We start from the raw sequence: 25,841 nt of genomic DNA, 5'->3' as shown, positions 1-25,841 counted from the left end.
ATAACGTCTTTGACATTCTCGAATGATTTTTTAACGATGTGTGGCCCAATTAAAAAAACTTTATTCTAGTGCGCCAAAATAACATTTCGCGCGCTATTTAATTGCAGAAATAACTATTTTATTTTTGTAGTAACTCAGCTAAACCACTTCACTGTACACTTTAATAAAATTGTATTACTTGGTAAATTTGTTATATTGGTAGCATCGACAATAATTTGACGCGATACTTTTATGTTTAAGATGTGTAAAATCATTAATAAATTATGTATCATAACGTTGGTGTTGTTTATCAATAGATTAAGTTTACACGTGACATCGCTCAGTGTTATCAGTATCCCTAATTAGTAAAAAACGGTAGGCCTGTGAAAGCTTTTACATATCAATAAAGTTCGATAAAAGCTTCCGGAAAGAAACAGAAATAATTAATTTGATTTTTGAACACTTAATCTATTATTGAGATTATCATAAATCTCAATTTTTAGGAAAATATAATTAATTCACATGTTCTAAACGTGATAATTTATGTTTTATATATAGTTTAGCTATATATAATTTTATACCCCGTAATGATGATTATGCGGCTGCTGTTTTCAGATCGATTGTTATCAGATTTTATATCTATTGGGGGACTATCGTGTAGATGTTAAAAAAGGTTTTTTTAGTAAACGCCTCTTAAATTTTGTAAAATAACATACTCTTATACTTGTGGTTTATGCATCTGCCTTGACTTTACCCTAGACATCCAGACTATCACAAAAAAAATTGTGGGTCACAATTTTTTTATTGATAAAATCAAAAATAATACTCTTTTTTTACTTTTTTTTACTGTACTCTCAGATTTTCAAGAAAATTATTATTATTATTTGAATGAAAATGACTAATGTTCAGAACATTTTGCTCTATTGTAACATATTTTCAGTCGCCTCTTCTGTTTTGAGAAGACAAAATCATTCAAATTCTTCCCCTTCTTCTGGACAACCAACTTGCTATGTTCTTAATGGAAGCATTCTTTCGATTTATAAACATAAACAATCGAAGTTAGGCATATTGATAATATATTATTTCCTGTTGGTCTCTGCTTTAAATATTGTTACAAAATAAACCCATGCATCGCCTATGGGTGCGCGAGCTTTCTAGTATGCACGGCGATGACGGCGGCCGGGCGGCGTTCGCTAAAGAAAAGCCTGGAAAAGGGAAGTCGCGATGGGTACCCTAGAAAAACCTCGACCACGCAACATCTAGAAAAGAAGTATGGGTTTAAATAGACGCCACCTTCGGGAACGAGGATTATTCAGTTAACTAGTCGAGTGCAGCCAAGTCGTGTAAATTTGAGTTATTAAGAAATAAATTGTTGAGTTTTATCCATGCCGATTTTTAACCATCTGTTTCTGTACCATCTTCGATACAGGAATAATACATATATATTTTTAATTTAAGTTATAGGGGTTGTCATAAAAAATAAAAAAAATATTATTTTTGTAGATAGGTACTGTATTTGTTCGACTGTACTTCAGAGACGAAAGAGGTTCTGTCTAACAACTTTAGACGAATTTTTGGAACTACGAACACAAACATGACTGGAGACATGTCAAATTTTAAGCTTATTTTGATGTAATGAACAATTAGAACTATCAAAATTTTGGTTAGCATTTAGTTTCGGAGATTACGTATCTACTAAAAATAGATACAGACACCAGACAGACAGACGGACGGAAACGTGAGACTACTTTTTTCGTGCTGTCGGGGTCATGTAACATGATGTAACGTTGAGAAAATATAAAAGTGGCCATTCGTCCGATGGATCCGATTACTATACTTCCTTAGCTTAATATTCGGGAAATAAAAATATAGGAGTTGAGTTGTAATTGAGAGAACTGACGGCCACATAAAAAAAGCCAAAAATTGTATGCAAAATAGCAAAATATTGTTTGTCTTGTAATAGGTGCTGGCTGCTCTGGCAGATAAATACATTTTTGCAGACTTTTAAAGATTTCACGGTACGTTAAAACTGTTAAAAGTACGTCCCTGACACGGGATTCTACCCGCTACTAGCACAATAAAATTTTAATACATACAGAAACAACGTTCTGTGTATAAATTTGTTAAATTGCAAATAAAAAAAAATGTAAAGGTCTCTTGTGTGGTAGTAGAATTATGTAAATACATTAAAATACTGTTTAGCAATGTTCCTACGCATAAATGAAAATTAGAAACTTGAATGAACTTCTCTCTGTTTAGCTACAGAATAAAAACCCAACAGTTTTCACAGCCACATCACGCTTTTGGAGCAACAGGTGACGCGTGATGTTAGATAAATTCACAAACTTGTTGCCATTGTGTTAACATTTTGGCTCATCAGAAATGCTGAAGGTCGAAAAACAAAAGTTTAACCTGCGGTCTTTCATAAATTCAGAATTCTCGAAGTTTTATGTTTTACCAACCAAACATTATTAATATTCTATTGAGAAAAGGTCGCCGAACTTGAACTAGAAATAATTAGTACCACAGCAGTCCGATAATAAATCCCTCATCTGACTTTAAGTTTTCGTATCCAAATTTTCCTTTGTAGCACATGGCAGCTTTCCGGAATAAACATTTTTCAAAACAAGTTTAACTTTGAACAAACATCGCCAAAGGGTTTTCACTCCGCTCTTGTAATTTTTTGAGTCCACCACTGTTTAGCGTTATTAGAGCAAGGCAAAAATTGTGCCAAACACTCTTGCTGTTATTACACTGAGTAAATATGCGGGAGATCGCATTGACATCGATAGCACGCTCTGTTTGGAGACATCTGTGGCAAACAATAAAATCTGAAAGCGTTCCGGGCTTTCCTTAATAGGTTATCTGATAAAAACAACTTTAGTTAAAACAAGTTGATAACGAAAATGCACCACGCTTTTTTCGCTCTATTTGTGTCAATTTATCAGGCGTAATTCAATTATTAGGAGCCAGCGGCTTATTATATTACTATCACTAAAAGGCACGAGACAACGTAAACAAGTATTTGTTACAAAAGTGGAGGAGTTTGACGGGTTTCAACGAATTCTAAACCGTTTGAATGATAAAATCTGCAAATTTCCGCGACTATGCAAAGCCATAGTTTGCGCTAAGATGAGATATATTGAAAACGTGTCTCCTGCATACTTACGTTTTATTTTAGAAAAAAGTGAGACCACTTATTATATTCTATAACAAGAATTTCTATATAACGCGGGACAGAACACCTGTTCTGTTATACACCGAGCTTTCCACGTTTAGAAGTTCAAGATCAGGTTCCAACATCGTGACACTCTACAACATGTTCTTAATAACGTGCTGTACAAGATTACTTTAAAAATCTTACCACTCCCACTCTGAGAATAATTGAATCAGTGATCTCTGGAGAAGAATTTCCCGAAAGCACGTGTTTCACAGTATGATTTCTCTAGAGGGTAAAGGTATATAATGCGGCGTCGAGTCGCACGTGTTGGTTAATTATTGTGTTTACTGCCAATGTTCAGTACGAGCTTATGTATTAAAATAACAGGTCAATTAGTTCTGTATGTAAAAGGGCGATGACTGAGCTGTGACATTAAGACCTAAATTTAAAATTTCGTCAGAAAATTAGATAAGCTATTCATCGTAACAATACTTCACGTGTCTAGGGTTTCAACGTGTTGTCCTGAATGTTTCAGATGTCTGAAAATTTGTCATGTAATGGTGAGCAGAAAATTGTTAGATTTGTGGTGACAGTGTATACTTTGGTGTCTCACATTTCGTCTGTGACCTTTTCATTAGATCTTTTACGATTTCAAGTAATGGTAGATGACTACAGTGGCGATAAGGTGTAATTTTTAAATCCATAACATGAACTTTACCCATCGCAACATTTTTTTTTACCATTAGGTATAGTCAAAATTACGGTGGTTATTTTTAAAACTCCTGCATAATCTAGCTTTTATAAAAATATGTCTTGGAATGCATCAAGAAGATAAGAATCTGTTTATATAACGTCCACAATTTTCTAAGGTTATCACTCCAGCCATAACCGCACTATAGCTGAAGGCCCAAATTTAATTCTTGAGAATAATTCGTCAAGGTAAAATTTAAAACAGCACCAATAAATAATTAAACCACACAGGTAAAGAATTATCGTTGAAAATTACAATTTTTTCCATATAGAATTTTAGATGTTGTTAGACAGATTAGATAGTATCTACATATATTCCGAATTTCAACTGTAGTTTCCATCTACAATTTTATTCCGGAGATTATTTTTAAAAGTCCTGTATGTGTATGTATGATCTTGCTTTTATAAATATATTTTTCTTGTATATATAAAGAAGATAAGAAGCTATTGTATATAACATCCATAATGTTCTAAGGTTATCACTTTTATTTCGGCGTCTGATAAATTGACAACGTCGTAGACGTATAATGTTTGCTCGCAACTTGCAGATTAACACGGTATTAATTTTGCTTTTTATAAGTTCTTGTGTTTTGTGTAATGTTACTTTCCAAGAAGTTTCCGTGGAAGGTTATGAAGTCTCTAGATACGTGAAAACAACAACAAAAATACAACAAGTGCAAAGTCTTAAAGAAAACACGCAATGTCGTTCCCTAAAAATTATCGAAAATATTATTGGTTCCCTTCCAACTTTGTACGAAAACTCAATAACCGACTTACCAAACCTTGAATACTTCGCCATAAAGTCCAGTAATTTACAAGAGATAAAGCCTGGAGCACTTAAGAATTTGTCCAACTTGCAATCATTTCATATAGAGGGGTGTCCTTTAAAAAGAATAGAAAGAGGAGTATTTAATAATCTAAATATTACAACTCTGATCTTACAAGGAGATGGGCTAACCGATTTTCCTTCCAAGGCGTTCGTCAACATGACCAAATTAGCAACTTTATCTTTACTGGGAAATCAGCTCTCACGGTGGAATAGAAATTGGTTTGACAACCTTATTCATCTGGAACGTTTGAATTTTTCGTATAATAAATTCAAGAAAATTCCAAATGCAGCCTTTTGGAATGTCATTTCAGATCGCTATTTAACGGTTTCACTGGCTTTTAACAGAATTGAGAAACTTGGTGCCCGACTATTTCGAAAAGGGGCGAAACTGTACACTTTAGACTTGGGTCATAATAACCTAAAAACTTTCGGAGCACTTGTTTTGGACGGTGTTCGAATCATTGATCACTTAGATCTGTCGGAAAATAAAATTCAATGTCTTGCTGGAAATTTTAAGAGAAATTATGTGATAAGAAAAATACATTTGGATTATAATCCTATTACATGTGACTGTCAACGGCGTATTACCAGATGGAGGGCATATCAAATCGAACTTCCTCCACAGATAAGATCCCTTTTTTCTATGGGTGTATATTCAATAAACTGTACCGATTAAAGTGTGATGTCAGAATTTTAAATTTTTTGCTACAAAACTATTTTAAAGTCCGGCAAAATATATAGTGCTTTTATGACTTTGATTTATAAGCACTATGCAGCGAATCCCTCAAAAAATTCAATAAACACAACCCCATTACCACAAATTAAGCCATAACTTTTTGCTAAACCATGTATTTTGAATTTCAAGAGTTTATTTTTATAAATAAAATAGTTAGAAGGAAGACTTTTCAATGAAACACCCTGTATATTAAACTAGTTTGCTTGCACCATTTTTTTAGTTTAAATGTAGACCTTCCCAAATAATCAAAGTTTTTGAAGATATTTTTCTTGTATGTTATTAAACCAAAATAAGAACATATTTGTGCAAAAATTATAATCTTCAAAGGTTATATTATAACTTTTCCTTGGCTTATGGTAAATTTACATTGACCTAGAAAACAAATGTCAAAGATGTTTAGGAACTGAAGATCAGTATAACATTAATTTGAATTATGTTCTTTATTTTTCTATATCTAACATTAAAGAACCCAGGGAAGTGTGTAGAAGTTGGACAGACACTGTTGCATAAATTTGATTCTATGAATGCTGAATGTATTTTGTCGTGGAAAATGATAATCGTTGAGTGTTCGTGAACAACGAATGGTGCTGCAACTTCCTCCTACAACTTGATTGTTACTCGCAGGAAGTACATAAAATTACGTAACACAAACATCAAGTAAATTTTCCAAGAAGCAAACGTAATTACATAAACAAAATATTGATGTGTTAGCAGATATCGTGTTGTCATTAGCACAGTAAATCTCTACCGTACGAAAGTGCTGTCAACGTTCAAACGTTTTGTAAAAACAGACTTCTGTGTGTTTGTTTAAAAAGAAGCAATAGTTTTAAAAATAATTATTGTTTTCTTTATGGCTTAAAATCAGCACAGTTTGGAAGTTTAAGATCTTCAAAAAAACAATATAAATTATAGGTTGCTTTTATATTTGTCTGTTATTTTTGGCGCCTTTGTTGCACAGTAATTTAATTTAAAGATTAGGTACAATATTTACTCCAAATTGACCAGTTAAAATCAGTTAAATTAACTAAAATCTTTACTACAATAATTGCTATATTGACCCATGACTTGTAGCCCACTTCACAAAAAATACAATATTGCATTGTGCTTTAATTATTTTATGTCTTACCGGTTTATTATTGGATTATAATGGGCGGAATTTGAGGTTCGTTATTGACCAAATAATACCCAAGGGCATTAAGAACAGTTGGCAACAAAAAACGCAATTGGCTGGAAACTCACTATTACCAAGTATGGTTGTGCAGATATCGCAGCAGCGGTAATTTATATTACTGAAACTACGGTCTCTGGAAATAGGCAAAATTTAATCTGTTTGTAAAAATCATTCTTCAGTCATCAGCAACGAGTAACAAAAGTGGTAAAACGTTTATGTTTTTATGGTCAATTCGTTCTTTAAATTCAAGGAAATTATAATATCCTTGATACATAAATAACTATTGTAGCTAGCTATGTGTAGGTGTAAAAACTGTAGTTAATGTTGCACAAAATGAATGTATTTGGTACTTATGAAGGAGGTAACTATAAGAATAATTTTAATTTTATTTATTCTATTGTGGTGACCGAACATGAATTAAAATTTCGCACTAAAAAAAATTAACAGCGCAGCGGCGCGAAATCACATTTGAATAATTTGAATTTGAAAGAAATTCAATCAAGAAAATCGTTCAACATAGGCAACCATGTGATCGTTTAGTTCTTTTCCTGTTAGTTGGTAGTTATGCTTGGAATTTTAGTTAGAGGGTTGGTAGTGCTAGGGTTGGTAGAAGATGCTGGCTTGGTAGGAAGGTGTGAGGCTTCACTTTTGGTGTGTTTGTTGTGAGTTAGCTAGGTTAAGTTTAGTTGGTTTGGTAGTTAATAAAAAAGGAGGAAGCCTTTGTTTAACGAAAATTAATCGTAACGACGACGCTACCACAGTTTTCCCCAACACGCGTAACTAATTCTTGCGGTTTTTCAAGCGGAAATAGGCGAATTTTCGACCGACACTAACACGTATGTACATTTGTTTTATTGTTTGTAAATTCACAGTTCATGTTAGGAGTTTAATCGTTAACTATATAGTTCTAACACAATTTAACAATCAGGAATTTGTTTAGATAAACACTTGCTAGGAGATTTCATGAAATTCACTTAGTCACTCATTCTTTGTTTACCGAATTATGAATCAGGTTTCTGGATGCTTATATTTAAATGTTACATTATAACACTTCTTAATTACTCACGCAATTTTGATAATCGTTCATTTCCGGCAGTTAATCAACCTAACGGTGCCCCACTCTGGGAAAAAGACCGTGAAGGTACGGTAGAATTCATAATATCGTGGACTGAGGTACGGGGGATTATACATTTTTCCTTTTAGGCAGTTATCATCGTTATTATCGTCATATTATCATCACATCACCGAGATATTTTCTCGCAACGTGGAAAGGTATATCACCGAGATACATTTTCGCGCAACGTGAAAAATTACATCACCGAGAAGCTTTTCTCGCAACGCCGGAGACATTTTATGTTGTTTATTTATCATGTGTTTTGTTTGGAATAAGCTGAGGACAGTTCACGATATAAACTCTCAAAGCTAATTGTTATAAGTAACCAATCACTTGGATCAAGGCATCATTTAACATAATGTAATTTCTTTGTCTGAACCGTTGATAAAGTGTGGCATAATTTAACATCAGGTAAATTCTTTGTTCTGACAGGGGCCATGTTGAAAGAGTATCTTTAAACCGAGCACATGTTTGAACTGTAAAATCTCATTGAACAAGTTGACAACATTGTGGGTCACGTGGGACATGCATTTTATTCCTTTGCTTTAGACCATTATTTGCACAACGCCACAGGATTGATCACATTTCTGAGAGACATAATTTTTGACGCATTCGTCCGACGCCATTTTGAACCTCCAGATTGCCTGCTATATTTGTTTTTTGTTTGTTAGGGGAATGTAAAACGATGGCTCACAATGCAGCTGAATAATTTCACTTTTAAAAATTAACCAGTAACTCGATTGGACATAAAATATTGACCTCATGTAATTTTGTTAGCTTTGCAATTTTTCACCTCATACAATTTTTCTCTATCTCACAATTTCAGCCTCAATAATTTTCTTTGCTGTATAATTTAAATTGAACGTAAATTTTCATGCCCGGCAGTTTCTAACTTCACGTAATTTTTTTTTTTTTTTGTTTACACAAGTTTTACTTCACACCAAATCTTTTATTTTAATCTTTGCTAGTTTTGATCATGTAAATAATTTGTTATGAACGTTTCCATGCTATAAATTATCTGATGTCCAATCTTATTCTCAAATAGCAATTATTATTTGCTGTTTAAATTTTCGCGAGAGTGTGTGCCGAATTTGAATGTAGTTTATTGCTCTTTTTGAACTTTAACACTTGTTCAGTTGTAGTTTAATGTCAGAATTATAGAAATTGAACATTTAAATGGAATTGAAGTTAAATAATACAATAACACTTGGCGGAAGTGGAGTGCGCGGTTCCTTGTCGAGCTGTCAGATTTAGGATAGAAGTCAGGAGCGGTCGAGATGACGTGACGCTGTCGACTTGGCTCAATAGTCGAGACCCAACCACGAGTTTACGACCGTAACGGCCTGCTAGTCTAGGCACGTTTCTTGGGCGTCCGTGCTTTGCAATAGAATAGAATCACCGTCGTGGAGGGAGAACAGCTACGACGAGGAGCCCCAAACTCCGCTCGTTCTACAACGCCCCCTATGGATTAGCTGTGCTCTAAAACGAAATTGATATAGTTTAATCGCCATACTCTAATAGCGCTCCGGTGCCGCTACAGCTGCATAGAGTTGTGTGAAAATTTTGTTCTCTTGAATTTTTCGTGGACTTTATTTTTTTTTTTCACATGTCAATTTAAGGCAGGATGTTTGGGTTATCAGTTATCACACTATTATTTTATTCTATTATGTAATTTTATTTTTATATGCGAATTATGCGATTAATCTTATTATTGAATGTGGCTTTCATCTTTACATATTTAGGAGAGTGTTTTCACGTGAAGTTCAACTTCTTATATGTATTTATTTAGTAGGAGTATAATGTATCTACTCTGTAATACGTAATACTTAAAATTATTTAAATGTTCATTAAAATTTCAGTTACAAGAAACGTATGACCCTAAACACGAATCGAAAAAGACTGACATTTAATTGTCTTGCATTACAGAAATTTGTAACTTGACATTATAATTTCTTTCGCAGTATTTATTTTCTACAAAAATCCTGGCATAATATTTTTGGGAACTTTTCGTTCTACCATTTTTTTGCTGGCACCGTATGTGGATCCTATATGTTTTAATTAGAGCAAGCGTTACAAGTGTTACTAGAATTTATGCACGAAAATAAGGAGAAAGACAAATATCTCTATCATTTACCTTTTCCCCTAGATCTAGTTTCGTTTACGGAAACTAGATGAGGCGACATCTTGTAATCCCTTTAATAAAACTCGTGAAAGTAAAATAGGAATCTATGCAGAGCTTTTTTAACCCACCTTCTAGATCAATAACTAAGTATGTCGTCAGCAAACATGTATTTCTAGTATTCCAGTATGTTTGTTATGATTTATGACTATGACGTCAGATGACTACCTTAGAAACAAACAACCGTTGGAAGCAAAAAACCTGACACGAAATATTACTACTTTTATAAGGATGATAATTTGTTATGTACTTATGTATGTCGTATTTTTGCCCTTGTATTAATTCCCAACTTATCTGAATTCTGTATCTAATAATGTTGGCTAGACAAACGCATTCTTCATAAACACAGAAGTATCCTATATCCACATATCCAGAGTAATAGATATATGGTGATATCAGTTTTATCGTTCCCTGAAACTTACGTTGCCAATTTAATAATCGTAATGCTGTGGTGTCCCGATTTGAAATATTGGTATGAGTGCAACCACGTGGTGAGCATTAAGGGTATCTGGGTTAAGTTTAGTTTGTATTTTCATAAAAAAGTCACTGTTTAAAGAAAAATTAATCTTACCGTAAGCGTACTTAAAGGCACAGGCCTGCAATGAAAAACCGGTATTAAAATAAACAGATGAGTCTGATAGACTTTCGGATGCTAATTACCGTAAAAATAGTTAAAAAAAATCAAAAAGTCCATATATGTTATAGCCTTGCAAAAAAATACGATAATAGGCTTTTAGTGGTTTGAAACGGAGTAGTATACATATTTGAAGTGCAATGCGTCAGATATTTAGGCTAGTCAAAAATGAATAAATAGTGTCCAATTGAAGTCCTAATGATGAGTGACAGAAAGTGAGGAGAAAAAGATTAATCATAATTGTTGATGAGAAAGATTTTAAAGTGTTAAAAGTATTGTTGTTAATTTATGAAAAAATATAACTACATATACAATAAGTTTGTGTGGCGAAAGCGGAACACACGGTTTCTAGTTAACTTCTGTGGGTTTGTCATTGCCCAACTAGATCTTGAATTGAAACTTCATGGGGAAACCAGCGTCGGCGCAATAGCTGGCTAGTTTGGGCAGACCGGGTAAAGAGTATAATATGCGGCAGGTTTTTGGACACAGAAATGTGGAGTATGTGTTATATCTGTCTAGAGACCAAGGAAGAGTGACAGACTACGACGAGGAACTGAAATTCCGCTCGTCTGCTGAGTTCTTGACTGCCATAATTTAAATTTATCGTCACACATTCGTAATAACTTGTGTACTTGCATCCAGTTGCTTTAGTTTAGATTTCCCTTTTTTTAACTTGTAAAATTCAAATATTTGCATTGATTCGGAACGTTTGATTTGATTTCATTTCGAAAGCTAGGCAGTTTTTTTGTAACTGAGAACTATGGGGTCTACAACCTACTACCCAAAGTGCACTTGGTCACACCTTTGTTTTTCTTTTTTTGTCAGAATGGAGCAATAAACCATTTTTGATCTCCATATACTGTGGACGATTTAGGGTCGCTATTCCAACCTTGAGGGCTTGACTCCATTTTGCATTTGAACGCATATCGCCATAAAAAAAACACACAACGTAAGGATTCCAATTTTGTTGACGATCACAGTTCAACGCGAATTTTTGTATTTTTCGGGGTTTTTAAAATTTTATTTGGATTTGGATATTTGGGTTATCACAGTATACTGATCTGCTGGATGTTTTTAAACTCTACTCGACGGTGGACTATTTTTTGATGTAAATTTGGCTTTAGATATGCCATAACTTGCTCTTTTAACTGTGGTTGAATAATCTACCTCTTATATTTACACTTAAAACAAAAATCGTTACGGTTATCGCAAAATTGCTGTTAAATTTAACTACTTTGGAAATATTAGAACATATTAGTGGACTTTGGTCACTAATACTTACTTAGTGATGGAGACACATTTAGACAAACCTTTATTTATACATAGCAATTTACAGTGATTAAAAATTAAATATTTTACCATTAAATAAAACCTACAAAACTATTAGATATCTATACATATCAGACTCATATAATTTTACAGTCTACTACGTCAAGAAGTAAATATTTTAAGTGTTATAAAGATATGGCCTGTATTTATTTCGTGTTGACATTTACTTCTTGTGCTAAAATTTTTAAACAGATGTGTGCTAAACATATAAATAAAGTAGAAAAGTGTACAAAAATAATTTTTTACAACACTCTACAGCAATTTTATTTGACACAATGATATATATAACTTAAGCTTTAACCATAACTGAACAATACATTGCAATAAAAGAAAACAGAACAAAATGAAATGTAATAACTTTTTATGCAATCAATGTAACAAACATAGTTAACTCAAGGAAAAAGGCAATTTGGTATATGTAAAAAATGGTAACACTATCATCACACTTGATATGTGGGAAGCACTAAGACTTAACTTTGCTTGCAATAGCCATTCCTACCCCAACTATCGCACCAACAGCTAAGACAACACCTCCAGCCATTGCCATTCCAACTAAACCTTCTTTTTCCATTTTCTTCTTTATCGTTTGTTGGAGACCGATGACTTGTTGATTACCTACATGCCACTGTCAATACAACTATTTTGGTTTTGTGATTACCCTCACCTGGCTCAATGAGCAGGAATGACCTGACATAATTCAAAGCTTTCGTGTACTCTTTCAGTCTTGCAGTTCCAATTGCCAAGTAGTAAAGGTAGTCTCTCTGCCCTTCCTCATGTGTTTTGTAAAGATCTTCCAATAGAATTATGCCCTTTTGTATGTCAGCTGGATACTTGCTCCGTACTAGACACCAGGCGTATTCAAACTGAGCTTTAGGTGTGACATCGTTCTTATACAATTGTTCATGATAAATTTTCTCAAATTTCTGTAATCAGTGTTACATTTTCATTATATTTATGACTCACCTCTCAATTTAGAGGAAAATGCGATTACAATGTAATGTCATTGTTAATGAAGTATTTTTTTCAAAAACTTACTTTTAAATCACCGGGTTCTACTGTCTCTGTTAAAACTCCAGACATGTTCACAGTCACTTACAGATTTTCTTCCAGAAAAACAAAGTGATGTCGAATGAAAAGCGCATTTAATGACAGTGTGAAAACTTCAATACATTAGTAACTGTAGCGACCTCTTTACTACATTCGTACAATTAGGGAATAGAAATCTGTACGACGTTGAAATATCATTCCTTTTAATTTAAACAAGTGTTAACATCTAATTTGTTATACTAAATCAAACTAAATGCACAATGTATACATGACAAAATTTGGTATTAATAACAAAATTGAGGGAAGTGTCATGAGGAGCGTGTTAGCTTTGTTGAGGCACCACTAGGTGTCGCTCTAAAACGTACAATTTTTTTATCTACCGGTAACTGTAAAGAGTTCCAGAACAAACTGGATCACTTTTCCGCACAGGATTTACATACGCATCATTGTTTTATTTTAATACGACATGTAAAAGCAATTTTTTGTGGAATATAAAAAAGTGACCTTTTGACGTCAATATTTATTATCAAATTACATTTTTTCCGGTCATTATTTTAATGTTGCTATGGGGAATTATATTTTCATCGACGATTCTGAGATGTTCCTTTTGCTTCAATAAAAAAAATATATTTCCATGACAACACTGCGTAAAAAATTTTGGATGCACCACGTTCGTAAAACGTTTTAATGACTTTTAAACCCAGCTGGCGTCTCGCTAAAAAGCTTCGATCTTGTAGGTGTTATTTACAAACAAAAATACAGTGGTGAGCGTATTGTCCTTCAGCAGGCTGTAACGCATGGCTCACGGTATGGCGAACTTTGAAGCATTGGGGTCAAAATACTCATAAAAAGCGTGGTCAAGAGTTTGTAGTACTTTTTCCACCATTCCTACTGTATTAGCAGTGATTGGTCATCTATGGAGTTTTTTTTGTTATAGAACCGCTGCTTCAGGAACATGTTTCGATATTGATATTAATGTTATGATGTACAGCTGCATGAAAATGGAAAAATTTAAGTGGTAGTAAAAAATTCACTATCAAAAAGTAATAAAAGTAAAATCTTAAGGATAAATGAGCTTTTAAGATGAGATATTGCTTATACTTCGGTCGTATTTTTTCATTTTTAGAACTATTGCACAGGGGTTCTGGGAAAAAGTAATATCTGAAACGATGAGGTAATTTTCTTGAAACTACGTAATTGCAGTGACGTTATTATTATTATTATTAGTGTTACTAGGTATATATTAGAGCTAATATACCGAGACAAAATTTTCGTCTTGTCAAATTACCGTTAATTCGAAAGTTTAATCTGAAAATGCAACGGGTAAAGACAAACTTTCAAAAATTAAGTGAGTTTTTAATTGTTCTCTAGGTATCTAAATACCTAAACTCCAGACATTCTCCAGACAGATCTTTAGGCAGTTCTAAAACAGTGATTAAATAATTTTGACGAAAAATGTAAGGCCTGCGATATAGATTGTGCTTCACACCAGAAGGGGTATTTGCAGTAGGTACTTTACAGATGTTTGAAAGAAAAAGGAATCAAAGGAAGCGAGGACATACGCAAGCTCTCATTATGCCACACTCTATCAAGAATTTTAAACAACAAGGACTTTACGTGATGTCAAATTATATATTAATTCACATAAAGTAAAGTACATATGAACCAAATGAAATAGACACATACATCTTCATTAGGATCAAAATCAAAATAATAATTCTAGAATAAATTTTCAAATTCAAGCTGTAAGAAGTTATTAAATTTGTAAGAACATATTTAAGCATTCCTGTTTTCTAACCCACGATGATATTTTAATTTAACTTTGGAATCCTTTCGCTCAAAATAGATCAATATTTAAGACTAGTTAAATGCCACTAATGAAGTGTTTTAAGTCTCGAGTGAGAAATTATGAAGTGTGAAAATATAATTAACTTAGGTAAGAGTGAATTTCCAACACGTGTTTTATATAAATATTTACATTATTGCGGTTAAATCGTATTAGAACGATCGGTTTTTATATTTTTTAAATTTCTTAATCAGTTACATTGTTTACTCCAATTCAACGTCAATAAATTCCAGTTTTACAGAGAAACTGCTATGACATCTCTCATACAAATTCCTTTTAAAACACAGGTTTGTGACAACAAATTCAAAATATATATTTATTGGTGTCTGTTGATATTAAGACATATTTCTAATAACAATAAGTTCCACGTAAAAAAAAGTTAATTTCTTCTACTCAAAGAAGTTATCAAGTTTTTAAATGAAGCATTAGAAATAAATCACGACTACCAGATTCACTGATTTAAATTTAATAAGATTTTAAATTTTACTTTACTTACCTGTGTTTTTTTGTACATTCTTTAGAATACCTTTTAAATTGTAGGGTAAATTTACGTACTACTTGCGAATTTTACCAAACTTATGGTACACAATGATCTCTAATTCAATAATTTGTCTAGATTTAAAAATATCAAACTACCTACGTAATTCTAATGACGATTTTACTCATATACTTTTTGTTAAAGGTAACTCCCTGAGTTAACAAACTTTTGTATTAGTTCTAATCGACTTCAGGATGAAACTTTTTGATTATAGTCTGCGATCCTGTGTAGTAACGTATATGACATATTTATTTAGTGCAACATAGGTATGTCTATGAACTCTTTAAATATTTATTAGACTATTCCAAAGAATAAATATGAATTTCAAACTAATATAAAGCACGAAGTTTTGAACAAGTTTAAATAAGAACTCTTACGGGACGGGTTATTCCAGCAACAAAAGTATGCGTTCAACTTTCATGAAAAGTAATCTGAATATTCTGAATAAACATGACGATATAATCGTGGAATTGTAGGGCGTTGATTTATTTTTCTTTCTATAACTAATTTACATAAAAACTTCCGTTAAAGATCTGAAATAGTTTATTTATTGTAAATATTGATAGTTAAGGTTAGAGTCAATATGTACAAAACACTATGTTTATTTACAATATAAAATGCACTTTGTTTTTACACACAAAATTACAAAAAACATTCACTCTCTGTCTAGGTATAATAATTTAACTATGACTAGTTCATGAATTGTGTTCAGCACTACACAATTTTGTATACAAAATCTGGAGAATGTACGCTTAAAGACTTGTGGAAATTAATCTATTGGCATTTAATTAATTTACTGGTTTCGTTTACATAAAACGGTCACAATCACTCACAAAATAACTCAGCTTTTGGAATGCAATATTTCCTCTTCTTATTCGTAAAATCGATCACACAATAGAAAATTAATAAATACTCTTCTACATCTCTAAAATTTAGAATATATACAAAATATATAGAAATATTGCATGGTACATGTATGTACATCGATTTAAATATTTTCACGTAAGTTGAAAATATCAAATCTGGTGTGTTATTTGTATGACCGCAACATTTAAACCCACGGGTAATCGAGAACTTTTTACGTATCAAAAATGTAGTGGCTTTTGAACACAATCAGGGGAATTTTCGAACCGTTAAAATATAACTACCACCGAGTTCTCCCATTATGTACACCTAACCGGCATCTAAACGTGTGCAGTCATTAAATATCACATTCTTTTATTCTTAGATCATTGTATGTATCATATGATAGACATCACTCTCTTCGTTTCATCATAATTCACGTGTCCAGACACTGGGATATAGAACAGTTTCGCACACTGGAATTACAATGTGAATGTAGCGGATAGACATACAAATATTGAACACGACAAATGGTAGCGTCACCCCTTAATTGATTTGTATGTCCATACTATAACCTGCTTTATGAGTCTTCCAAAGCTGCCGCGTTATGGTCCCTCGTAAAACAGGCCGTGACATGTCAGACATCGAGAAAAATATACTTAAAACCTACTGTACAGTCTATGTATTTCGTAAATCACATTTTGGAATGGATTCATTTATTGCTGAAAAATTGTAAAAACGCTCATAGTCCTCGGCTAATGTTGGTAGACGTCCCTATGACATCGCGGAAATCCGTTCCTGCTGTCCGAGTTCAGGGTCCTCAAGGAGTGAGCCCTGCACGAGTCGCCGGTGATGTAGGTAAAGCCTGTGACTGGGAGAGTGCCCCCCGGCCCGCGCGGAGCTCTAGCACGCCTGCCCTCGCCTCCGTCCAAACAGAAAACCCCTGAGGGCGGCGCGCTTAGCTCTAGCTACAATTCCGTCACCGGTATCGGCTTGATGCCCTGCTGAGCGGAACGGACAATGTAATCATCGTCAGAGAACGTCTTCTGGTACTCGTGCTCTTTCCTGCTGATTGCCCTCTTGTTCCACTTGTAGTCCTTCAGAGCTTCGCGAACCCTCTGACGATACCGGAAGAGAAACAAGCCCAAACCGCCCAACAGAACCACCGCACTCACGCATAAAGTCACCAAAATGGCCTGCTGTCGAGGATCACGAAAAGAGCACCCCAAGTCGTCAGGAGTGAGAGTTCTCAAGGGGCGTTCGCGCAGAGCAAGAGGCATCGAACACTGAACGTTGCTCAAATTCTTCACCGAGATCAAGTTGCTCAACCACAGTAGATGGCAATCGCAGAAGATGGGGTTGTCCGTCATTTCCAACGAGCGCAGCTCGTTCCAAGAGACCATGGACTCAGAAAGTGCCTTAAACGCGTTATCCTTCAAAACCAAGTGTTTCAAATTTGGCAAACCGACAAGAGCACCGTCTTCCAATTCTTCTAGTTTCTTGTTGCTGGCTAGTACGATGAATTCTAGATTCAGGTTATCACTAAAAGCACCCTTTTCTATCTTTTGTAAGTTAGGGGCACCGGTTATGTCTAACTTTCTCAAATTGCTCAATCCTTTGAAAGAGTTCTTTTCGATTGAGATGAACTCGTTTTGACCTATAGATAGTTCCTCTAATCGGACAAGGTGACTTAATTGCGTGGTGGGTATGCGCTGTAGCTTGTTGTCGACTAGATTTAGGTTTCTCAATCCGTTTAGACCTCGAAAAGCGTGTAAGCTTATGTTTGAGAGTCCCGCGCTGCTCAAGTCCAGAACTGAAAGTTTCCCGAGACCCTTGAAAGCGTCATCTGGTAAGACTGAAAACGCGTTTAGCCCTACATGTAGTTCCGCTAAACTTCCCAGAACCGAGAAAGACGATGTTGGCACTGCACTTAATACATTATCGTCGAGATACAGCACACGTAAAGCCGTTAAACCATCAAAGGCTAGGGAATCAATTTTCGAGATTCTATTCTGACCCAGATTCAGTTCTTCTAGTTTCGGCATTATAGAGAATAGGCCTTGAGGTAGCTCCTCCAGAAAATTTTCCCTCAAATTTAACACAGTCAACGATTTTAAACCCTGGAAGGTCTTGTTGTTGATCGACGACAACTTGTTCTTGTTCAAATGGAGTTCTTGCAGTTTCTCTTGATACATGAAACTCTTCGTCGGGATATTCACTAAGTGATTACTAGACAAGTCCACGTATTGCAAGTCTTTATAAAACTGGAAAGCGGCGTCCACAGTTTTTATTTTATTGTTTCTCAGGACGAGTCTCTGGATGGCTGGATTCAAAGTAATTGGTAGTACGTCCAGTTTGTTCCTTTCACACAGGACGACGAAAGTTTCGTCGTTGCAGACGCATCCGATGGGACAGCCGACGCTGCTCATCGCAGTAATTGGTGTTACGAATAGGCCCAAAAGTAGCAGGTGCAAAACCAGTAGCTGGAACAAAAAAAGAGAATTAATTATGTGCAGCAGGCAATTTGTCGACGGTTTTTTGATTATGCGACATGCATTTAATATAAAGTTTTTGGAATTTCGGAAGTAAAATAAGCGGTGGGAGAATTACGGCTGAACACGCGAAGGAAATTGGATAGTTTTTACTTGGGTTTTTATTTTCATAGGCACGCCATGTCGTCGGGCGACGCGACGATGAAGAGATGTTGAGGCTTCGCATCCTTTTCTTCTTTAAAAAACTACGTTCGGGTTATTCTTTTACTGATGCTACAATAATAATAGCGCAGTTTTGGTGCTCATTAGTCTTTGGAAGTTTGAAAGAAGCCATATGTCGAGTGTCATGTTTATGTTTGTAAGATTTAAATTCTTTGCATTAAGTCTGACGTACATTAAACAGTAATCAATATAAGTTGATGGAACTGTCATAATATTGAGACGTTTAAATCATTCTCTGCAGTCATCCCTATAACCTAATCCTGCTATAACACGAACGAAATTCCTTTATACAGTTTGGTAACATGCGCTTCAAAGACTACTTATGTATCCAAAGTGACTCTAAGCACAATTGCAGTTCCCAATTATAATTAAATTTAGATCATTAATGCTGTTATAAACATAGGTCCGAAGACGGATCCTGGCGGAACACCAGATTTAACTACCTAATTCAACAAGTTTCAATCAAAACGATATTGTAATCATTGATTAATTTGACAACATAATCTTTTGCTCTGTTTATTTTTATCTTTATCACTATTCGATCTTGAATTGCAATTGTGTTCAGTTTCTTTTGAACTCTAGAAGTTTAAACTCTACCTACCGGAATATCAATTTGATCTCTCTAGCTGAAGCATTTAGAACAGTATTGCTGATTTTTCTCATTGTTATGTTTTATGTTAATGGTGTCTGGTGTTTGTGAGTTTCAAACTGAACTATTTTCTCTCTATTTGTAAAGTTTTCCGAAGAGAGCGTAGCAGGATTGAATATAAATCCTGCCGTGATAATATCAAAGCGAGCCAACATTTCCTGTGGTATAATTGGTACATATTTGCGGTTATCGCACAGCAATATTGTAACACCGCGATTTGTCGCAAATTATTCAAATTTTAGATCAGATACAGGAGTCGCAACGTGTCGCCTCTACAGAACAATAATCCATAAAACGGTCTCGTTAGTGACAATTGGAAATAACGAATATAATTGGAGATACGGGCGCTTAAATGATCGGCATGGATCTTATCAGCGAGTCCAGCTTTCGAGTGTTTCGACTCAAACGTCCGCCTCGTATGGCATCATGACGGTGTAAATTGGAAAATTGAATTAAAGCAGTCTGCTCCAGACAGCGGCGTTCTCTTAATTGCGCTAATTGCAGCTGGTAACACGAAGAAAACACATGTGAATTGGTGACAGAGCAAACGATCAAAAAAGAGTCCGATAGGGCGGCGAAATTAATTCCCGGCCAGACGCTCATAAATAAAACGAAACATGTCAAAGGAAGATACGGGCAATACAGTGCCACCTACAAAAGAGATCTTATCGCCGTTCTCGTCTGACGACGGCGTAATGATTCTTGAAGACCGTTTAGATTAGGCTTTTTTCTGTGTAGGTTCCGGGGAAGCGCATCTAATCAGTATTTGTAACACACAATTTACTCGGCACGGCATAACGTATTCCGTGTACGCGCAAAGCCACGAAAAATACGACTAATAAGAAAAATAAAGCAGCGGCAAGAGCGCGCCGCGGTATAAATTCAGATGGAGGAGGTGAGACGCTCTTAGGATTTCGCTCGGTGTACACAAAAAGAGTTCATATATCTCTTAGCAAGTGGTTCCCAGAGCGCTCGCCCGACTAGAAACCGATACACCGAGCCTTGTATAAATATATACCTATATTGCGAGCTAAAAATGTGTACACTGGCCAAAAAACTGGCTTCAGACTTACGCTCTAGAGTCTAGATCTAGACCTAGAAGGTGGAGTTTGTCAATATTTGGTCTTGTTAGCTTTGTACTTATCCCAAAATTCTGCTCATAATTCACGCTCTGACGGACGGGCAGACGGAAACGGGAGACCCATTTCTTCGTACTTTAGGGGTCGTGGACTTGATTACAATCGGTATTAGTGAAAACGAACGAAAGTGTAATAAACACATAACGCTTGCAACTAAAATTTATTTATTCTTCTCGGCCAGAAAGTCGCTGATGTCATCAAAGGCGGAAAGCAACAATAAAATCCCAAGGTTCACGTTCTCACAAATTGTGGTATATCTATGGTCTCTAAACTACAATTTTGCTCAGTTCGGGCGATTTTAAATCGAAGTCTCCACAACCGTCACAATAGGACTTCGTTTCGCGCGATATAAATTCAAGCCGAGAAGGTGCGGTGCTCTCAGGATTTCGCTCGGTGTACACAAAAAGAGTTCATATATCTCTTAGCAGTAGTTCCCGGAGCGTTGTGGCGACTAAAAACCGATCCACCCGGAGTCCTTGTATAAATACATACGAAACGCAGAACAATAACAGCCGCCGAGAGATAACCACTGCGAAGAGTCCACTGATAAATGTTCCGGCGGTATTTCATAAAGCGCGTCCGGAATTTTTATATTGTTTATAATAACAACAATAAAAGACGGCACCGGCACAAAGCCAGCGACGGCACGCAATTAGGGGAGGCCGGCGCGAAACGAGACATGGTTCCGAATTGCGGACTTGTTGTGAACTGAACATTTGTTAATTTATAAGAATGTTATTCTGCGGTCTTTTGTTAATGGAATTTATTATTGGGAAATGTGAGCATGTTTTACAACACGCAACATGGAATGTAGAAATCGAGCGGAGGTGGGTTGCTTGGGTTTTTATTGCGGATTTTTGAGCTTCACTACACATAAAGGTTTTTTATTAGACTGCTCAACATAATCCTACGTGTTCGAGGCTTTGTTTGCAACAAGCAAACGTGAAGCGGCGGCATCATGCTCATTAAAATTGTAATGGATTAACTAATTCAATGCTCTCATCCACTTTTGGTTATAAATCGCAGGCAAACGACGGAGGAAAGTTGGCGATAAATTAATACTCGACTCCGATCGCTTCAAATTACGCATTTCAATTAGCGTCAAAGCAAAATATCTGCTCTAAATTATAACTTCCTGGTTATAGGTATAGAGGATTCAACAATAAACATGGAAACCGGATGACCGAATTTTTATACAGTTCTACACCCTACAATTTAGAAATGACTATCTTTTAAATTTTATAAAATAACATGCTCCTATACTTCTGGTTTACGAAGCCGCCTTGACTTTTTACCCTAGGCATCCAGATTCCCCTAAATAAAGACTATAGGTATACTTAATAACAATTTTGTTTAATTTTTCACAGAAGCTAGTAAACATATGCACACATTGAATTAACCACCCCAAAATCGACAATAACACCAACAGGCAACCTACGTCTAGTACAGTGCTTTTTGGAACCGATTTCCAAATACATTAAATTAACCGGTGATTTTTACGAGGAAGGGTCGCAAAGCAGAGCATAAAATAAAACTGCATCACAACTGAACATATCACGTTGTAGAAACAATTAGTATATCCATTGATCCGATTGTAGCGTACCCAAGTTCAACGCCCAGTGGCTGTCCAAAAACTAGGCCATTTCTTTCTGGAAGATTTATTAACGACAATTGAATTTTACTCCCATCATTATTTACAAATCATCTGTCAGTTTTCGTTATTGTTTCATACAAATAATTAATCTTGTCGTTAAATGAAAATTAAATTATTTACAACCGTCAAGAAGAGAACAAACGTTTTCGTTAATTACTTGCTTACGTTAAGTTCGTAAAACGTTTTGATTGATCGTCGGCATCAACTTTCTTGTTCTTTATGCCGCCTCTGGGGAGGAGGTAAAGATTTTCAGAAAAAATAAGTTTCCGGTAAAATGGCGGATTATAAAGTATCTACGCAAAATATTGCCACCTTAGAGTTTAAAATTTTTTGACGAAGTAAGTTTTAGAACCTGACAGCTAAAATTTCGTCAATAGAATAATTGATGTGTTCTTTCTTTAAATAAAAATGAAATTGATAAAAATATCAACAGTGATGATTTTTGGGAATTTTTATAAATTCATGTAGATGACAATATTTGGACATGGTGCTCCAGTATGCTAATTTGTCAAAAAATTTCAAAAAAATAGAATAACGTGACAGCATCGCATTGTTATTTCAAAAATAAACTGTGGTTGTATAAAGACTAAGGGGAGGTCAATCTAAACTTTTTTTATGTTTCTAATAATTAATGAGATATCGAGGAACGCGCGCTTAGTGACTCACCCTGTATATTCCTATTATTTACAATTTATGTGATTTTTTAGTTCTGACAGTATTAGGATACCAAAAAAAGTTAAACGTCACTTCAAAAATCATTAAATAATGTTGCCCCTCCTGAAACAGTGAAGACATTTCAAAAATTTATTCAGGAAAGCTTAATTTAAATACATACGATAAAATGAGTTCTACTCGGAATTTAATATTCCAATGGTATTTCCAATATTGCTGGCTGTGACATGTCGAAAATAGGTTACTCGACTTTTTAGGTTAACAGCCTTTTACAAAATAACTTGAAACGTAAATGTTCCTATTACAGAAGTTCGTCTGTATGTTAGGGTCCATCCAAGTGAGTGTATAAAAAACTAGAGGCGTATATATCACGGCCCGGAGCGCTAAAATTTGGCAGGAAGAACTCGTTCCCTGATTGATTAGATTTGTTCCCATCTCCTCTAGAGCCACCGCCGACTCAACTATCCCTGAAAGTGGTGTGCATGTTGATTTCGTCGGAGCGAGTGCTACTCGAAATTCATTTAAAGAGTCAGGGCCGGCCTCGGGGACTGTTTCATGCAAATGCCACCGCGGACCGTTTTTAAAAGTAAAAATATAGGCCCTGTATCGGGGGAAATCTAGAACCGCCCCCGGTTGTATGAATACGTTATGGCAGGCGTCCGGGATCACGTTTAAGTGTAGATTTTTTATGGGCTGGTTGAGTTTTTGAGAAGAAAAATTGTCGTTATGCTAGGGCGCGCAATAAAAAATCATTGTAATGGCGCAAACACGTCTCGTATTGTGTTATCAGGCCCGAATGTGAGCTGAATTTCAGCGAGTGGGCCTGAGCTCGACTGTTTAGCTTCATTTTTATTCTGAAATTGTAGATCCTCGAATTTATACAGGAAAAAGAGGAACACCGACATTTACATTTTGGTCGATAACTTCTTAACCGCTATACAAATCTCGGCGCTACCAACAAACGCAAAATGTGGTAATCTCCGTGTAAAAAATAAAACGCGTAGGTCGGCTCACTTTTGAGCATGATTTACATTTTTTAATAACGGATTTGTATTTTGCTGTTCATTCTTGGGGGTTTAAATTCAACCGAGCGCTACCCTCAAGAAATTAAAATTATTATTGTACGGAGGCAGGTTTCGACCGCCATAAATTATTTCGAATCCCTCTTAATGTAGTGTATTGTTTCGTCGGCAAAATAATTCATGAATATAAATTAGTATAATTTTTAATATTAAATTCGTTTATTAAAATTTTCGTTTCATTTACTGCCCGGTCGCCTGGAAATCAACCGAACAACGTTACCTACCCATGTTTTTATGCGCACTGGAAACGTAAATTAATATTCGGAGTTCATGATGCGGTAACACCGAAATCAAAAATCAAACAACGTTATGTAAGTCAATTTGCGCTAACTGTTGCCGCAAAACCGGTGAACTTTCCGAAATAAAGGCGAGTGACGAAACATTTCACTATTTGCCCATTATTTAACAGCTGATTATGATTTATTTGATAATCGAATACATAATGCATTCGAATGTTACAGGCGTTACCAGAATAAACGCCTGTTTCATATGGATGATGGTGATTTCACACCGAATTTTAAAACACCACTTAAATTCCTCGTAGATGGTATGTGATTGTATGCATCCACTTCCAATGCGTACATTCACACAATCACCAACGAATTCCTTCATCTTCACTTATCATACACATTTTTTTTGAACACTGAAAACTTTTACTATAGTTTAAATAAAAGAAACCTTCAAACCTTTTGTCTTATTGATTTGGAGATGAGATAAAGCTCACGTACGTCTTCGTTTCTGGCGACTATAGCCAACAATACTCATTAAACCGGATGAAAAATGTGTAGTACACACCCTGAAAAAAGATTTCCCAAACTGAACTCTTGATTCAATTCCAAGTTTCTATACTCACGCTGCTGGAATTAGAAATAAAGTAAACGATTTCTAAATGAGCTTTCGCTTCGTCTCAGGCTGTCTTCGGGGAATAACCGGCTCTCAAGCGATTTACATTAGCAAAGTGAGGTTACGACGTTGCAAAAGGTGCACCAGTAACCTCACTTTTATGAACTAACGACGGAAATAATAAATGAGAAAACGTATATTGCAAACAGAGCAAGAAAGAAATTCCTGACAGAGACTGCTATCCCTTAGTGTTAATTAATGGATAGCAGAATTTTTCGGAGCTGACGGACGATCTCTTATTTATCTTCGTGAGCGTTACATCACAAAAGTAGTAGAGTGGCGTCTCTTTGGCGTTTTTTAGGCTTTAAGAAACAATAAACGGACAACATCCGTCGCTAACTCCCCGAAAGAAGCCTTGGCCAACAATAACTATTCATTCTGTCACTCTTCCAAATGCTTTCCTGATTCAAAGGCTTTGTCAGCGGATATGTCTGCGGAGTTCTGGATTAAATTCTGGCTGCCCGGAGCGTTAATTTCTGAAAGTAACATTTCCAGCATGATCTTTTTCATGTTCTCTAGTGAAAAGAAACATTCTCTCAGGAGCTCGCAATCATTTTGCGTTATTTTCCTCCGCATTTAAATTCTGTACGATATTGGCACTTGAAAGTTGCAAACCGCTCGAAGGTTCTGGCCTGTTATAAACCCGAAGTTTTAGCGGAAACGGCCTCGGGGTGGTTTTTACAGAGGGGTTAAAACACAATCATGGTGGATTTTTCCGATAAGACTTTTGTCCCATGCGACACACGATAAGGGCCCTTGCAGTGCCCTCTCAAATGAAATGCGAGACCTGAGTTGGGATTTGTTGACGGAACTTACAAAGTTTTGGATCTGATAATGGGACTAATTTTATGCTTTTAATATCAACAGCCCCCG

At 35.4% G+C, this 25,841-nt stretch overlaps 2 protein-coding genes across 3 annotated transcripts in view; both read right to left on the bottom strand.

The window, feature by feature from the left end:
• Window positions 1–11,851: 11,851 nt before the first annotated feature.
• LOC135119968 (mitochondrial fission 1 protein) lies at window positions 11,852–13,053 on the bottom strand. Its single transcript, XM_064044336.1, has 3 exons — window positions 12,917–13,053; window positions 12,546–12,804; window positions 11,852–12,496 (listed from the first exon to the last, which is right to left on the bottom strand). Exons 1-3 carry the CDS (start codon window positions 12,959–12,961, stop codon window positions 12,345–12,347), a joined length of 456 nt encoding a protein of 151 aa, XP_063900406.1. The 5' UTR covers window positions 12,962–13,053; the 3' UTR covers window positions 11,852–12,344.
• A 2,784-nt stretch (window positions 13,054–15,837) lies between these two features.
• LOC135122833 (carboxypeptidase N subunit 2-like) overlaps window positions 15,838–25,841 on the bottom strand; it is an 84,911-nt gene continuing 74,907 nt past the window's right edge. For both annotated transcript variants that reach the window (XM_064047283.1, XM_064047282.1), the window contains exon 3: window positions 15,838–18,638. In XM_064047283.1, the coding sequence (XP_063903353.1) occupies window positions 17,124–18,638 (1,515 nt within the window). In that variant the 3' untranslated portion in view covers window positions 15,838–17,123. The remainder of the gene's footprint in view (window positions 18,639–25,841) is intronic.

This window comes from Zophobas morio, unplaced genomic scaffold (assembly GCF_036711695.1).
Source record: "Zophobas morio isolate AGI-343-1 ecotype UQ-CSIRO unplaced genomic scaffold, CSIRO_AGI_Zmor_V1 ptg000005l, whole genome shotgun sequence".
In the NCBI taxonomy this organism is placed as follows: Eukaryota; Metazoa; Arthropoda; class Insecta; order Coleoptera; family Tenebrionidae; genus Zophobas; species Zophobas morio.
This window is presented reverse-complemented; position numbering and strand designations above follow the sequence as displayed.

Excerpts from the sequence above, each read along its gene's own strand:
- LOC135119968 (XM_064044336.1), bottom strand. The coding sequence starts at position 12,961 with ATGTCTGGAGTTTTAACAGAGACAGTAGAACCCGGTGATTTAAAA. Across the intron at positions 12,805-12,916 it reads TAGAACCCGGTGATTTAAAA|AAATTTGAGAAAATTTATCA; the intron begins GTAAGTTTTTGA and ends CACTGATTACAG. Across the intron at positions 12,497-12,545 it reads ATTCCTGCTCATTGAGCCAG|GTAATCAACAAGTCATCGGT; the intron begins GTGAGGGTAATC and ends AGTGGCATGTAG.